Here is a 17,762-nt window from a genome sequence, read left to right as displayed (position 1 = left end):
CTTAACTGCTGAAAAATAATTTCCAGGCTAGAGTACACTGTGAGCACATCAGCCTGTTTCTCTCTTCACCATCTATTTTCCATTAAGCCTTCCAGATAAGATCTTGAAGACAAATCAGGATTTCCAATGGAATTTTCCTGAGACTGCGTGTCATCTCTGTCCTGAGTATGTAGACCTTGACCCCCTGGAGCTGCTGCCACCCAGGAGGCAGGCACATCAGGCCTTGGCTCCCACAGTGACCCAAGAGCAATTTCATTTGCATGTGGTTCTGCGGTTGGCTGTAGCCTGCACAGTGGTCAAGTCAGAGGCGATTCTAGGGGCAGCATACTTCAGTGAGATGCTGTGGGGGGCACGCTGGCTGCTTTATCCTTTCTCTTTTCTTGTATCGTGGGTTGGAAGGCCAGCTGTGTTCTCAGTGTGAGTGGGAGGGGAAGCAAGCGGCTGCAGTTTCTGTGGCTGGAGGCCAGTGGAACGTGTCCTTGCCTCCTGTGCCTGGCCGTGGCAGCCGGACTCAGCTGGAGAGTCTGGTCCCTGAGGCGAATCCTAACTGGGCTTTCTGGCGATCCTGTTGGCCCTTTGTTTAGAGAAGCTGGACTGCTGGGGGGATGGGGGATAGAGAGGACTCAAGAGAGTCAAACACAAAAGCAAAATCAAGATACTGCTCATCTATTCTTTTTAAAAATCAACAATAACAATAACACAACAACCCAACAACAATAACCCAGCAATAACCCAAAGCAATCCAACAGCCCAACAACAATAACCGAAAACAACCCAACACCAATGCAAGAAACCAAGATGAAAGGTAATAGTAGTATCCTAATAGTGGAATGGGGTTTAACAGACCCAATAAGTTTGGTTTTTTTTTTTTTGTTTGTTTGTTTTGGTTTTTTTTTTTTTTTGGTATGGTATATAGATTACATAAGTCATGGCTTCTGTGTTGTCTCCACAGAGATTCCCTAAATACCATTGTTAATTCAGATGCTTTGTGTTATCAAATATCAGTTAGGAGAGGAACAAGTCTTTTAGTTTTAAGTTAAAGTAATCTATGGGTTGTGAGAGATAGCATTGTAGTTAAGGGTTTACCCAGCATTCACTGGGCCCTAGGTTCAGTCTCCAGAACCATGGGGAAGAAAAAGATAATGATGTACTTCCTAGTGTTCTTTAGCCTTATCTTATTCATCTGTTCTTGTCCAGGATAGACCTGCTATGGAAGATCAGGTTTCATTGTTTGTGCGCTGTCTTCTGGAGTGTGATTCATCTCATTGTCTCTGTTGGACAAAGACACCCGGGTCCGGGTGTTCAGTTCAGCCCACGACTGATTTCGGTTATTCACTTATTCCCAGCCTATCCACGTGTCAGAAGGAATTCTGTGGATTCGAAGATGTGTTTACTGAGAAGCTGCGAGGCAGTTTACCCTCCATCAGATTAACGGGCCCTCTGATTTCTCCTCTAGATCTTTAACACCTCCCAGGAGTTGTCTGACACTGCCGCCTACCAGTCTGTGCGCATCTTCTCTGTCTCCCTCACCCAGGCGGAGGAGGAGCTGGCTGACCTTAACGAGGTTGACCTGTCATGGTCCAAGCCCACTGCAGGTATGAGAGCGAGGCCTACAACAAGGCCACATCTCCTAATCTTTGCAGTGGGTTAGTGACTCAAGGAGAACCTGTAGCTCCTGAATTTGGTTCTCCTTATTATTACAGAAGTATTCTTTGATTCCTTTTGAATTTCCATCCCATTCCTGATGATCACTGTTACATTTTTCTTCCCAAGAACCTGCCCTGAATAATCTTCCCCACTGAGTTCAGAAAATGGCACTTCCTTTTTCTTTCTTTCTTTCTTTCTTTCTTTTTCTTTCTTTCTTTCTTTCTTTCTTTCTTTCTTTCTTTCTTTCTTTCTTTCTTTCTTTCTTTCTTTCTTTCTTTCTTTCTTTCTTTTTTTGAGATCAGTACTGATGCTGTTCATCAACATGAGGTAGGTCTGGGTCTCCCTTCATCATGCTAACCCTCTGTGTTCCCCCACTCCCCTGCCTGCGTCTGAGGACATCTCACTGTCCTTTCCGAGTGAACTCCCCTCAGTGCCTTCTGTCTTCCCTCAGGTTTTAGTCTCCATTTCTCTCCATGAGAGAAACACAGAATCTGTATTTCACGGCCCTGCCTCCTCTACGGCAGGCTGTGCACTAGTCCAAGAACGCAGCAGCAAGTATGACAGACACACAGTGCCTGCCACAAAGGTTCAGCCTTCTTCTTTATTTCCACAAAACAAGACAAAGGCAAATACAACCCACCCCCTTCTCAGCAAGCGTCATCCCTGGCTTTGCAGTCTGTGGAGTATCTTTTGTTTCATTCTTCTCCTGCCTCCACGGGGTTCACTCTTTTTGCTTTAGCCTCTTTCTCTCTCTCTCTCTCTCTCTCTCTCTCTCTCTCTCTCTCTCTCTCTCTCTCTCTCTCTCTCTCTCTCTTTTCTAGAGACAATTTTTCTCTGTGGCCCTGGCTGTCCTGGAACTTGCTCTGTAGGCTAGGCTAGCCTCAAACTTAGAGATCCATCTGCTTACCTCTGCCTATAGAGTGCTAGGAATAAAGGGGATTAAAGGCAGTACCACCATCACCACCACCGGGGAAACATCGTTCACTCTGTAGGTAAAGGCTTGCCATGGAAGCACCAGGTCCTGAACTCAGAACCCCAGCACTCATTTAAAAGGCAAATGTGGCAGCATATATCTGTAATTTCATCGCAGCGGAGGCAGAGACAAAGTGATCTCTGGGGGTTACTGGCTAGCTAGCTTAGCTGAATAAATAGTGAGAGGCAATTTAAAAACAAATGAATGAATGAATGAATGAATGAATGAGGTAGAGGATAATTCAGGAAGACACCTGACACTGCCGTCTGGCTTCCACATACGTGCACATACATGCTTGCACATTTGACACACACATGCACATGTGCACACAGACATATACTTTATATACAAATAAACAAATCCTTGTCTATCCTCTGGTCTCCTAACCTCTTTTTATCCTTTTTAGTTACCTTTCTCCTCTACCTACTAGTTAGTAGGTCTACCTTTGCCTGGCTACTCGCAGCCACCTAACATTAGCATACACATGTTTCCTATGATTTTATCCTAGACATTAGAGACACAGTTATGAATGAGATGAAGTCCCTCCAAAAGTAATAGAAATACTGTCCTATTGCTGTGAGATACCATGACCAAGGCAACTTATACAAGATGACACTTAATTGGGGGCTTGCTTACAGCTTCAGAGGGTTAGTCCATTATCATCATGACGGGGAATGTGGCCACAGGTAGGCATGGTACTGGAGACATAGATGATGGCTACATCCTTATTTTTAGGCAAAGAGAGAGAGAGGGGGGAGAGAGAGAGAAAGAGAGAGAGAGAGAGAAGAGAGAGAGACAGAGACAGAGACAGAGAGAATGAGAATGGACCTGGGGCTGGCAGGGACTTTTGAAACCTCAAAGCCCACTCTTAGTGACATACCTTCTACAACAAGGCCACATCTCCTAATCTTTGCCAAACAGTTCAACTAACTGATAACTAAGCATTCAAACATATGGGCCTTTGGGTTCCAGTCTTATTCAGACCACCACAGAAGGAAACACTGAACTTCATATTACAGGACGTGTTGTCATAGGCCTGTGCACAGAGAGAGGATGTCAGTCTAAAGCAGGCGTTTGCTGAACTTCCTGTAGTAGCTTTCCTTTTAAGTCCAGCTAAAGCTTGTCTGGATTCCTTAAGACACCGTACTTTGCCATTTATTTTGTTTAGCTCGTCACTTGCTTTAGAATGTATGAGAGACTCTTTGTGTCTCTTTCACTGCTGTATCTCAACCACTGTGTAGTTCTGGATACATGGTAGGTGCTCAGTCAATTCTAATTTGTCAGAAATTGATTTGATTTTCTCCTATTGCACTTCTAGGGTCTGGGTCCCTTTTACAGGACTAAACCAAGAGCCTCATGTATAGTCGGCTTTTACTATGTCCTAACTTGAATTGATCCTGTCTCTATGTGTATTTCCACCTTCCCCTGCCCTGTTCAACTTCCTCACATACACCAGCTTGTGTTAGTTCCTGGACAATATGATCGGTTGAAATAAATTAGACCAGTGAAAGAAAAACTGGCTATGGTTGCTGCATCACCCTTTTCTTCTGGATTCCTCAGCATTTGCGTGTCCATATTTTCATTACTTCAGCTATGGAATTGATCACAATATCTCCTAGGAAAAAAATACATCTCCTCTCTACCTACAGGCTGCTCCCTTAAGTGAGGGTGGCGGGGGATGTAGGGTGGAAAAGGACCTCACAGGCTTTGTACCACTTATCTACTGGGGAGGACTTAGTGTTCCTGGATTCCGATGTGCCTGAGGGGCTGGGGTTCTGCAAAACCTGCTGAGAGTTTTGGATCCCTGATTATGTAAGCAAATTATTTCTGCTCAGACTCCGACACGGTTGTTTCCATTTACCTTCATGCCAGACTGAGAGCTCTTGTTTCCTCGTTACGGCAGAAAGCATTCTGAGCCACTGAGAAAACAAACAAACAAGCAAACTAAAGAGCAGTCAAGGGAAACTGACACGAACACTGTAATTTTCCCCCGTGGAAAAGCTGCTTCTCCTTCGGGGAGCTCTGGAAGTCATGCTTCATTCTGGGTTGTATCTTGTCCTTAGCTCTCATCTTACCCCGTGTCTGGAGGTCCCAGGATGGAGCCCACTGCTGGCTCCACTCACGTCACAGCTCCAGTTGGTGTCCCTCTGCTTTTCTCCTGACTTCCCCTGTAACTGTTTCTCTGCACAGGAAACCTGGGCCATGGAAATTTCACTTACATGTCTGCAGTGTGCTGGCTCTTTGGGCGTTACCTGTATGATACTCTGCAATATCCCATTGGGCTGGTCTCCTCCAGTTGGGGTGGGACACCCATTGAAGCCTGGTCATCTAGAAGGACACTGGAAGCCTGTGGAGTCCCTAATACAAGGACTGAAAGAGTTCATCAGCCCAAGATAAAGCCCATGAGGAATGAATGTAAGAGTGAGGAGTCCTCGTGTCCTTTTAGGAGGTAAGCGTGTGCTGAGTGTCCACATTTGTCCTGAGTATATGGAGTTCATTTACACACAGGGCAAGTGTTGTCGTCATGAGCAACTACAGTCATCTGGGAACAAGGCAAGAGGGAATTATACTCGATTAACTCAGTCACAGTAGTAGCTAAGCGCTTGCTGACAGCTTTCGATGGAGGGTACTGTTCTAGGCTCTTTATCTGCACTAGTTCATCTGGTCCTTGAAATGCCTCCCTAAAGTGTAGATACTGCTACTATACCACAGTTAAAGACAGACACCAAGTCCCAGAGACGATTCAGGACCTGGCTTGTGGATGGGACTAGTAAAGTAGGCCAGTCTAGCTCCCATGCCTGGGTTCCTCTAAGCAACTGTGCTCTCTTTCCTCAAAAGTAAACTGCCAGACAGGAAGAATGATTGTATAAATACATATTTTAAAATATGTTAGTGTACTGAGTCTGAAAGCCTGCTTGGGAAAAGCTGGATGGGAAGAATATTTCAGAAGAGAGACAACTAGTTAGAAAAACAAACAAACACCAGTACTGTATGCAGATGGAGATGAACAGGTATGCTGTGTGCTCTACTTCCGTGGCTGCTGTCTCTTTCACTCTGGGAAGGCTTCTGGGAGGAGGAGGAGGAAGAGGAAGAGGAGGAGGAGGAAGAGGAGGAGGAGGTGGAGGAGGAGGAGGAGGAGGAGTGTTTTTTCCATAGTACAGTTTGGGTATTTGGATAAAGGTTTGCCTGGGTGTGGGTGGGATGGAGATATTAAGTTTGGAGAAAAGGCTTTTAGTAGAGTAGGAGGAAAAGCCATATCTAGCTTGTGGTGGGGGTTTTGAAGCCAGGTCCTTTGGATCTCCATGGAGGGGAGTGAAACAAACGGAGCGGGAAAGTTGGAGTTCTCATCTATAGCTACTGCAAAGATAAATGCATATGTGTATTCCGCAGAGAAGTCTGGGACCATATCCAAAGCTAAAACAAAAATTGTTTTTGACTCAGTAATGCCATGGCTGGGAATTTATCTTGCAAAAAGAATTAAGCATGTATACAATGGTTTAGCTATATGGAAAATCATCATGTCATTACTCCCCAAAGCAGCACATTTAAGCCAGTCTATCTACTGAGTAGTAGTTAGCTGAATTTATTGCTTGTAAATCAGCCCTCCCTCTGACTTTAATGGCCTTACCTGGAAACTGGCGTGGCCCGCCGTGGACTCACACAGAACTGATTGCTACACTTTCCCTGAGAAGAACCTGATGAAATTACATGTCTTCCTGTGTAATGCAGCAGATTGGATTGCCTCGGGCCGTTTCAGTGTGAGGTTTGTCCAAGTGAGTGTGGGTAGGCTGAGCGTCTTGTGAGCTCTGACTTTGTTCATACTGCTGATTCCAGGGTTGCTCCATCTGTTCGTATGGCTGGACCTGTAACACACTCCGTCCTCTGGAACGCCATGATCCATCCACTGCAAAACATGACTTTGAAAGGGGTGGTGTGGTACCAGGGTGAGCTTACCCTTTCTCCACTGGTGTCAGTTAGCTCTTGCTGTGTAATAAAGTGCTCCAAGGAGTTAATGGCTTCAAAACCCAGTGAGCTTATCATTTTATTTAGCTCTCTTTTCTCTGGGTCAGCAGGGTGGTTCTCCCAGCTGCTGCTTCAGCTGGGGTCTCTGATTTGTCCTTGGATACCTGCTAAGTTATCTAGTGTCTGGAGGACATAGAACGGCAGACTCGCATATTCACTGACTGGGGACAGTGTGCTGGACATTGTGATTCTCAGGTGGCCTGGTCTTTAGCAGATTGGCTCACACTTGTACTTCATTTCCATTGTGGTAGAAGAGTTCCAGGAACATCTAGAGAGAGCCAAGCCCAGAGACCGGGCTCTTTAGAAGCTTCCACTTGCACCATGCTTGCTAATGCCTGTGATGCCCGAGGGCATGGAAGGTCACCACCTCAGGGGATGGATGTGGGACAAGAAAAATGTAGGGCATTTTAAAAACCACCCCAAACTCTTCTCCCAATTTTTTTTTTTTTAAGGAGAGTCCAATGCAGATTATAACAGGGACCTGTACGCCTGCATGTTTCCTGCACTCATTGCAGACTGGCGCCAGACCTTCCACTACGGCTCCCAGGGTCAGACAGAGCATTTATTTCCTTTTGGGTTTGTCCAGGTATGTGGTCAGAGGGAGGGAGTTCCTGGGCACGTGCGGAGGGTGTGGGCTGTGTGCATGTCTGTATAGGGATGTGCAGCCCCAAGTTTGTCTAGATAGCGTGTGCTGGCTCTGAGCCGTATATTAATTCATATGAACTTAGTGATGAGATGATTACATCTTCAAAAATGTTAATAAACAATGAATCTTTCTTATTATAAAAGCACCCCAGTTTCACTTGAAAAATTTTAAAAGGCAAAACGAATATCCAAACAAAAACCAAACAAAAAACAGTCCCAACTACTACTACCACAAAGCTAAGACCATTGAGAACTCAAGAAAAAAAAAGACTTTTGTTTTTTCTCTTCATATCATATTGTAAGGCTTTTTCATGCCAATAAATATTATTCCTCAACATGATTTGCCATGATTACAAAGTATTCTGAAACATGGATGCATTGTGGCCTATTTAAATGAGTTCTTAATGGATGGGTACTAAGTGGTTTTCGCCATTTTGCTTTTACAAACTGTAGCATGTTATTTTCCTGACAGCAGATTTCTTGTAGCTTAATTATTGTCATAAGATAAATTCCCAGAAATGAAGTTGCTGGGTCAAAAGATAAAACCCCCTCAAAGGCTTTGTCCAATCCCCATTTTTTTAATTAAAATTATGAATGTGTGTAACTGTACCTTTAGCAACTATATGTAAGAATGTGGACTGTTGGACTGTTCCATGTTGAGCGGGGTTGTGCATTTCCTAGACTGGCTCAGGTTGGCTCTGCTGTATTATTAGACCTACTAACGGATCGACCAAACAACTACATTAACTTCCCCACATTCCCCTGACTTGTTGTTATCCCATTCCCTCTAGAATTGACCATATTCTCTGTCTTCCAGAGATCATGCATGCCCATTGTTTGCAACAATTTTTCTTTCTTTCTTTTTTTTTTTTTTGGATTTGTTTTTTTCTGAGACAGGGTTTCTCAGTATAGCCCTGGCTGTCCTGGAACTCACTCTGTAGACCAGGCTGGCCTCGAACTTAGAAATTCGCCTGCCTCTGCCTCCCAGAGTGTTGGGATTACAGGTGTGCGCCACCACCACCCAGCACAAGTTTTCTTTCTTAACTTTCCTAGGTCTCTGCTCAGATATTTTTTTAAAATATATTTACATTTCAAGTGTTATTCCCTTACTGGGTTTCCCTATCCCATCCTCCCCCTACCCCTGCTTCTATGAGGGTGTTCCTCCACCCACCCACCCACTTCTGTCTCCTCACTCTCAATTCCCCTACTCTGGGGCATCTATTGATCCTTTATAGGACCAAACACCTCTCCTTCCACTGATGCCTGACAAGGCTATCCTCTGCTACATATGCAGCTGGAGCCATGTGTACTCCTTGGTTGGTGGCTTAGTAGTCCCTGAGATTCTGGGGCGTCTGGTTGGTTGATATTGTTGTTCTTCCTATGAGGTTGCAAACCCCTTCAGCTCCTTCAGTCCTTTCTCTAACTCCTCCATTGGGGACCCTGAAGTCAGTGTAATGGTTGGCTGTGAGGAACTTAGGCAACTACTTGTGATTATTCAGTCTGGGTTAAGTGCCCTTTCCTCAGGTAATGCATTTCTTAGTAATCTCTTATGCTCTTGTTTTGTTTACATGTGAGTTGTATAGGTGGTTGTGTGTTTTGGGGTCAGGTTTGTATTCCTAATATGTAGTTAGTTAGCCCCAATGATGGCTTGAAATACAATATAAAAGAACACTGTCAAGAGAGGAAGCCCTGTTCCTGGTCAGAGGGAGATAGTCAGGATTGTATATTCATCCTTAGACAAAAGGAATAAATACATGGGCCATGTTCACAGTTATATTCATGGCATAGCTAATACGTAGACTTTCTAGCCGAGTGGTAGTTCTGGCTCTTATGGAATGGTAAATTATACAATTAAGGTATTAGGAAAAGAAGGCCCAATCTTCAGTGGAATGGCCACTTCATGGTTTAGATATTACCCTGTGATCCCTGTAGATACTCTTCACTACCCTCTGTCTCTTGTACCTCATCTTTTTTTTTTTAACCATACACCTCTTTAAGAAGGCTTCTATGTATGTGTGTTTGTGTGGTGTGTACTTATGGGTAATTGTGCATGTGGTCTCTGATTGTACAGTGTGTGTATGTGTGTGGCATGTGTTTGTGTGGTGTGCATGTATATGTGTGTGTGATGTGTGTATGTGTGTGTGCGGCATGCACGTATATGTGTGTTTATATGATGTATGTATATATATGTTTGTGTGATGTGTGTGCGTGTTTGTGTGATGTGTGTATGTATGCTTGTGTGATGTGTGTATATGTGTGTTTATGTGGTCTGTGTTTGTATGGTGTGTGTTTGCATGGTGTGCATTTGTGTGCATACCACAGTGTGCAGATAGAAGTCAGAGGACAGGTGTCAGTCCTCGCTTTCTTCCTTGTTTAAGACAAGGTCTCATTGCTTACCACTGCAAACACCAGGCAAGCTGATCTCCATGTTTCTGGGGGACTTTCTTGTCTGGGCTTCACCTTCTGTTGCAGGAATGCTGGACTAACTGATGTGTGCTACCCATCCTGGCTTTATGTAGGTTGGGTGGATCTGAACTTGTCCTAATACTTTTGTGCCAAATGTGTACTGATCCATCTCTCTGGCCGCCATGCCCTGTTTCCCAGAAAGGATTTTTTTTTGACTTTTTTTTTAACCTAGCATGACTCAATGATTACTTTTTAAAATATATATATATGTACTGGATGTTTGAAGGTGACTATGTAGTTTGAATGAAAAATATGTGCTTGGATACTTATAAACATGGCATCTGGTCTTTTCTTTTAAATTTTACAGTTTGTAGAAGCCTTTTACCCTTTAGCCTTAACTTTATCACCAACAACAATATACTAATTACTTTTAATATTATCATATGTATTCATATAAGTATGTGGGTTCAAAGGGAAATATCCAATGTGACAACTCAAGATAGTGGTTCAAGGCCTGGGTCTGGAGTTAGCCATCTGGGATTCCTTCTCTTTGAGCTAAGTGATTTCTGAACAAACATCTTATTTTAAGTATTGCATGATTTAACCTATGTGAAAACATGCTGGATGTTAGCATTTATCATTGTCGTAAGAAGTCAGGACATCTGCAGGGATAGCTGTCTTGTTAGGAAAGATGATGGATGGTGTTTGAAGTAATGCAGTGGTGTGATCACAGAGATTCAGGTCTGGAGCCCATGGACAAGGCCAGGGCTGGTGGGGCACTCAAGAGTTACTGATAGACCGGTGGCTGGAAGCATGAGGGACGGAAGATCTGGAGGCTGGGTTTAAACTGGACCTTGGAGGAACAGATTGAAAACTTCGCTGTTATCTGTAACATCTTTTGAATGTGACCTGTTTTGTGGGTTTTTTTTTTTTTTGGCTTGGCAGTTACATATCTTCATTAGTCTCTGTATTTGTAAGAAGCACCACGGGAGGTTGAATCAAGCTTCACTGTACTTAGGATTAGAAAAAAAAAACATAAAACATTTCATTTGGGTGTGGAGTATGCTGGTGCCCCCACGTGGCCAGGGTGCAGTAGTGCTGTTGGTGGACAATTAAGGGAATTCTCACCCAACTGCCATTTTGAGGAAAGGACTTTGACTTAGAGGGATGATTGTGTCCTGTCTGTGTGTCGAGCTTTATTCTAGTGGCTTTGTTGGTTTGTTCCTATTTTGTCACTTGCTTGTGACTCTGGTTCCATTTTCAGTCCTTTCATTGAAGGAAGATGGATGACTCATTAGATCTGTGTGTGTGTGTGTGTGTGTGTGTGTGTTGGTACAGGTGCATGCACTCGCATGTAGAAGGCCAGAGGACAATTTGGGTATGGTTGGTCAGGTGCTGTCCATCATTTTTTGAGATCAAGTTGTTCATCAGCCTGGAATGCTGTCTTTGCTTCCACAGTGCTGGGATGTGTTCTGGTGATCAGACTTTCCATGCAAACCCTTTATTGGCTGAGCTGTCTCCTCTGCCTTATTTTTTTTTTTTTTAGTTTTTATGAGATTCTGGTGTGAAGCACAGTTTGTCATTTCCTATGTTAAGACAGATTTGCATGGCAGAATCTTAACAAGAGAAGTGGAATGTTCCTTTAATTCAGTGCTGTAGTCAAGGCTGTGGCTTGTCACTGTTTCAACTTTCTGTTTTCCTAATGTCACACTCGTCACTCATGAAGCAGAAAACATCCTTAAAGTTTCATCTGGCTATGTGATGATGTGAGGTTTTTTTTCCGGGCTGGTATGAGTAAGACTGGATAGAACAGTCTGTGTAGTTTCTTTGATGGGGTCAGACATTTTGAAATAGTGTCAAACAACAATTTGGATACTGGCCAGACTGTGGTCTGACTTATTGTTAGATCATGTTTGTAAGAGAGATGGGGAGTCTTTCATTGGCTGGAACTAGGACGGAGAAGAAGATGCTGTCTAAATCAAAGAACAGGGTTCTTGTAAGAACCAGAAAACTAAAAAATTAAGAAATAGCAGGAAATACTGTGTCACAGTAGTGATAAGGTTTTTTCTTCCTTTATTTGATCTTTTATTATGGTATTCTAGTTATATATAATGATAGGTTTCATCAGGACATTTTCTTCATGCACATAAGCAATTTGGTCACATTCACCCCATTACTTTCTCTTGTCCCCCTCCCCGTTCTGCTAATCCTGCTTCTCTTTCCAGGTGGCTTCTCTTCCATTTTCATGTCATATGTGTGTATGAGTGTGTATGTGTGTGAGTGTGTATGTGTGTGTCTGTCCATGTCACAATGAGGAATCATGGGTGAAGGTTTGTTTACAGGAGCTTGGGTATCTTACCAGTAGCTATATCACTGGAGGAAATGTCTCTCCGAATCAACTGTTAACTACATGTAAATCCCAGGGGAGGCGGATTTTCATGATAGTGTTGACAAGCCCAGTCTTTTACAGATCTTGTGCAGGTAATCACAGATGTAGTGAGTTGTGAGTTCCAGGATAACTCATATGTAATGTAAGGGTATGTGTATCCTTAGGTACACACATAGAGTACATCGTCCAGCCCCAGAATACACACACACACACACACACACACACACACACACACACACACATTATTTTCTTGATGTTAAAAGTGACTTATCACATTTGTCTTATTTTGTTTATTGGTTATGTCTCTTCTCTAGAATGTGATCTTGTAAAAATTTTGCAATGTTTTGTTTTGTCTGTTAGAGTCAGAAGTTAGTGGTCCATCCCTCTAAAGGTATACCCTTCCTTTGACTAGGTAAAGAATCTTCCAGGAGCCTCTGTTCCTTGCAGGTTGAGGGGCATATCGGCTTTCAGCGTGAAATAGTTAGTTTTTCTGCTCACTGTATAGTCTAGAGCACTTACACTAGCCAAAGACCCCCATTGACTTACTGTCTCCTATCAGAGCCCCCTTCTTGCTTCTACCATGACTCTTCCTCTTTAGGGCCAGTCATGGTTCCAGTGTCCCTCCCCCCCCAGGCCCCCAGTGAGTGGCAACCCTTGCTAACAAGGCCAAGTATGTTTTCCGTCATTCTCTGACCTTACTTCCCAATGCTCCCTGCCTATTCCGTTTGACTCATACTGGCTGCCTGATTTTTTCCCCCTTAAGTACACTAGGCATACTCTGACTTCTTTAATTCTTTTTTTTTTTCTGCCTGCAAAGTGTTTATTTTCTATTGCTACATAGTACTATATTTAGCAGCTTAAAACCATCGAACATATATTTATTATCTTGCAATTCCCATGAGTGTGGTGTGAGCTGGGACACAGATGGTTTAACTCTGTCCTCTGCGTGTGCTTACAGAAATGGTGTCTGGCAGAGATAGTCTCCTTTGAAATTTGGAGTTCTTGTTTATGCTCCCATGATTGCTGGCAAAGTTAATTTTCTTGAAGCTGCTCTAGGGCTTAAGGCTGTGAGATTTCTGAAGAGCAGCAGGGCCACTCCATGGCTTCAGACCTCTGAAAGGCACTCGACTTGGTCAGGCCGCCAAGCTTCCCTTTTGGTGATCTTGAAGGCAGCTGGTTAGCAATATTACATGTGCAAATGCATTCTTTGCCATGTGACAGGATGTAATCATAGGAGTAACATCCCCTTACCATAGACTGCTGGTGAGAAGCAAGCTACAGGTCTCTACCACAAAGGATATAATATCATATAAGGATATAAGGGTAATAGTGCATCATCTTAGAATTCTAACATGCTTCAATATCCACATAGCTGCTGTTGCCTTGTTCAGCCCTGGAACTCTCTCTTTTCTATAATATATATGTAAATTATGTTATATATATTCAGTATACCTATTGTTTTCTTGATGATAAAGTGAGTTACCACATTTGTCTTATTTTGTTGTCACGTCTCTCCTCTGGAATGTGATCTTGTAAAAAATCTGCAATCTTTTTTGCTTTGTTTACAATTCTATCTTTTTGGTGAGGTTGATTCCTGAATCATGTAAACATTTGTTAAGAGAATTAAGCCAGGCAGTGGCAGTGCATGCTTGTAATCCCAGCACTCTGGGAGGCAGAGGCAGGCGGATTTCTGAGTTTGAGGCCAGCCTGGTCTACAGAGTGAGCTCCAGGACAGCCAGGGCTATACAGAGAAACCCTGTCTTGAAAAACCAAGAGAGAGAGAAAGAGAGAGAGAGAGAGAATTAATGAATGTACTGACTGTTACTACACCAGCTGTTGGTCCTTCACAGGCTCTTTCTGGAACAATATTTCCACACATTCTGGTTGTCTTTGGTGAGTTGCCCTAGATCCCAAAAAATTAATCCAACTGTTACTGATTCTAAGCTATGCACTTAGCTTTCTCTTGAGCCCTATGTCCAGCTGGCTGTCTGGTCCTGTTGGCTTGTTTCACTTCTGAGCATCCTATTCCCATTAGCCCACTAGAAAGGTCTGGCTTGGGTGCTTGCATCTGTCTGTCTGTCTGTGTCTAGAAATACTAAGCCTTTGGCAACTGTAATGAGTCCTTGAGACAAGTCAACTTAACAGGAGCAAGGTTTGTTTTGGTCAGACTGCAGTGTGTATCTAGTTGGTCCTGTTGTCACCATTGTGGGGTTTGTGTCAGAGAAGCCTGTTCACTCCATGGCACCTGCAGGTTGGGGAAAGAGACTGGCGTCTGAATATACACCTCGAAGGGGCTGGAGAGATGGCTCAGATGTTAAAAGCACTGACTGCTCTTCCAGAGTTCCTGGTTCAATCCCCAGCAACCAGAGTGGCTCACAACTATCTGTAATGGGATCCGATGCCCTCTACTGGTGTGTCTGAAGACACAGTGTACTCATATACATAAAATACCTTGAAATCAACCTTCCAGTGACCTAACTTCCTCCTTAGGTCTCATCTCTTAAAGAATCTTTCACCTCCTTAACAACACCATGGACCAGTTCTTCAATATGTACACTTTTGTGTATATTCAAATTCTAAGCTAGGTAGTAAACATTAAAATGCCTCAAGGGCAGTCAGTTTCTCTGTCCAGTCACCATGCTCTCTTTACAACTTACCTTTACTATGTCTGCACTTCCAGTGGCACTCATTGAACTGAGATTCCTTTAAGGCTGACCGTTTTACAGTTCTCAGCTGAGCGACGGAGCTCTGTAGCCACCACATACTCAGTGGCTCCCATCATTCACAGAATCAAACAGCAACAGGGTTCACACACTTGGCCAGCTGTCTTTCCAATTTCATATTTCCCTCACAAACAACTTCCCCCACCCACCCCAGGGCTGATTGCACCCTCTCTCAAAACAGCAGTTCTTCTTCATGAATTGCCTCTTGTTGGGCAGTGATGGCGCATGCCTTTAATTCCAGCACTTGGGAGGCAGAGGCAGGCAGATTTCTGAGTTCCAGGTCAGCCTGGTCTACAGAGTGAGTTCCAGGACAGCCAGGGCTATACAGAGAAACCCTGTCTTGAAAAAAAATTAAAAAAAAAAGAAACCCTCAAAAAAAAAAACCAAACCAAACCACAAACAAACAAACAAACAAACAAAAGAATTACTTCTCAAAGAAACAGTTCTTTGTTTCAGCAGGGCTGCTTAAATAGCTTCTCGTATGGTTTTTGCCTGTCTTTTTTTTTTTAAACTTCTAAATATATTATGAGGCATGCCTTTGTACAGTAGTAACCACTGTCTATTTGAAATGTACACTCAAATTGCTGTACCACCAATGTTGCTTTCAATCCATACCATTTTGTGTGGTTACAGATTTATTTTGTTACGCTCAGATCTGTTCCTCCAGCAGTGTCACAGCTTTGTAAGCACTTGCACCAGCTACTTTGACACAAACCACTTCCAAATTCCATGGCTCAGAGTAACCTTTATGTTATAGTTCACATACCAGAGGAACCGGGGTTTGGGTGATGTTGTTTAGGCGTGCCGGGCTCCCTAAGAGCTCAGGGGCTTAGCCAGAGCTCAGCTCGACATGAAGCAGAACTGGGCTGGATAGATGGACAGTTCTGTTCTACAGCTGTCCTAATTAGGGTTTCTATTGCAGTGATGAAACACCATGCCCCCCCCCCCCCCAAAAAAAAAGCAAGTTGGTAAGGTAAAGGTTTATCTGGCTTACACTTCCAGATCATTGTCCATCACTGGAGGAAGTCAGGACAGGCACTGATGGAGGATGCTGCTTACTGGCTTGCTCAGTCTGCTTTCTTATAGAACCCAGGACCAGCATCCCGGGAAAGGCACCACCCACCATGGGCTGGGCCCTCCATTGATCACTAGTTGAGAAAATGCCTTACAGCTGCATCTCATGGAGGCATTTCCTCAACCGATGCTCCTTCCTCTCTGATGATGACAGCTTGTCCCAAGTTGACACACAAAAGCAGCTGGTACAAGAGTTCTCATCCTTGTCTAGAGAGCAGTAGGCTATCCCAGTCACCTCCCTCTGTTGGAGCTGACAGAAGACACAAATAGAACCAGCACAGGCTAGGCATGGACATATTAAACTCAGCTTCCAAAAAGGACAAAGCAAGCCCTGTGGTTGAACTCATAGTTAGTGGGTTGATAACAGTTAGAATTGCAGTCACATTCGAGAGGTGTGGATATAAGGAGTGAAGAAATGAGTCTTTTTGCGACTTGCCACATACAGAGTGGAGTTTTTTTGCTTCTGCGTACCTGGCCCTCAGCTGCTCACCCATCTTATCAGTTCCCTATTGCTTTGTAACAATTTACCCTAGATCAGTAGCTTAAAAAGGTATCTACTTATAGTCCATGGACTGGCTCATCTGTCTTGTGTTGTAAGACTTGCTTGTGTGACCATAAGCTTTGTTGTTTGTTTGAGACTGTGTTTGTATAGCCTGGGCTATCCTAGAACTCACTCTGTAGACCAGGCTGGCCTCATTCTCGGAGGTCTGACTGCTTCTGCCCCCTAAGTCCTAGGATTAAACATATGTGCCACCACTGCCTGGCTGTGTGGCCACAATTTGATTATAGGATCTAGAATTAAGATGACTGCCCCCTTAGCTGGTACTTGTAGCTGTCTTCATAAGCTGGCCGAGGTTTCTTCTCTTTACGATTTCTCCCACAGAGTAGCTGGACATTCTTTTCCTCCCATGGCCAATACATGGTTTCAAGAGTACGAAGCCACAAACAGAGGTCTCCCGGAAAAGACTCAGAAGTGGCATAAAAGTCCTGCCTCATTCAATTGATGGGCAAACTGCAGGCAGGGTCAGCCTGGACTGAGTAGGAGGAAAAGTAAGCCTCACAGTCTGCTGTAAAAGGCCGTGTGGTTGTTGGAGACTACTCTGAACAATGTGAAATGCTCAGGAAACACTTGAATAAATGTTTGGACAAAACAGTGGAGCAGAAGCAAAGTGTCAACGAGAAGCATCCAGGGGTCCAAAGCATTAATAATGACAGCATCTTTCTTTTTTTAGCTGTCTTCATACGTGTTAAATAACTCATCAGATTATGGATTTCCAGAGATCCGTTGGCATCAAACAGCAGACTTTGGCTTTGTCCCCAACCTGAAGATGCCCAACACTTTCATGGCTGTCGCTATGGATCTCTGTGATAGAGACTCACCCTTTGGGAGGTACAGTGGCCTCTTCAGCTCTGGGGTACCTGAGTGTTCTTGCCTGGAGTCTTTCCTTATGATGTTCACTTGTGATGGGATGCATTAGACTATGGGTGGGAGCTTAGATGTCATCTATACTGGGATGTGCCACAGTAACCAAAATCAAAGCTTAAATCTCCCACCCCTATCCCTCCTCTCAGGAACGCTGACCAGTCAACCACACAAAGGCTCCTTTGCACTCACCTTAGTGCTCTGATGCAACAGTCATGCCTACACTCCATCAAAGCAGGTCAAGAGAGGCTTTGCTCACAGACCCAGAGCAACCGCCTCCAAAGAGTTGGGATGTAGCTTGTTAGCTCTGACTTCAAGCCCCAAACTAAAAATCACTAAAAACTGAGTCTCCAAGTTTATCTTCCTTCCATCATAACTCCTAAGTCTTATATTGGCAAATAAGTGCTGTCATCCAGAAGCTACATGTATTAGTGAAGGTTTCTATGCTGCTACAAAACA

At 43.8% G+C, this 17,762-nt stretch overlaps 1 protein-coding gene across 1 annotated transcript in view; it reads left to right on the top strand.

Moving 5' to 3' along the window:
* Positions 1 to 17,762, top strand: part of Siae (sialic acid acetylesterase) — a 35,880-nt gene that overhangs the window by 13,719 nt on the left and 4,399 nt on the right. The window contains 5 exon segments of the mRNA XM_052188659.1: positions 1,457 to 1,595; positions 4,811 to 5,069; positions 6,455 to 6,564; positions 7,096 to 7,229; positions 17,113 to 17,270. Coding sequence (XP_052044619.1) covers positions 1,457 to 1,595; positions 4,811 to 5,069; positions 6,455 to 6,564; positions 7,096 to 7,229; positions 17,113 to 17,270 — 800 coding nt within the window.

The sequence above is a fragment of the Apodemus sylvaticus genome, chromosome 7 (genome assembly GCF_947179515.1).
Source record: "Apodemus sylvaticus chromosome 7, mApoSyl1.1, whole genome shotgun sequence".
Lineage (NCBI taxonomy): Eukaryota > Metazoa > Chordata > Mammalia > Rodentia > Muridae > Apodemus > Apodemus sylvaticus.
The sequence above is the reverse complement of the archived record's forward strand: the minus strand, read 5'-3'. Positions and strand labels throughout refer to the sequence as shown.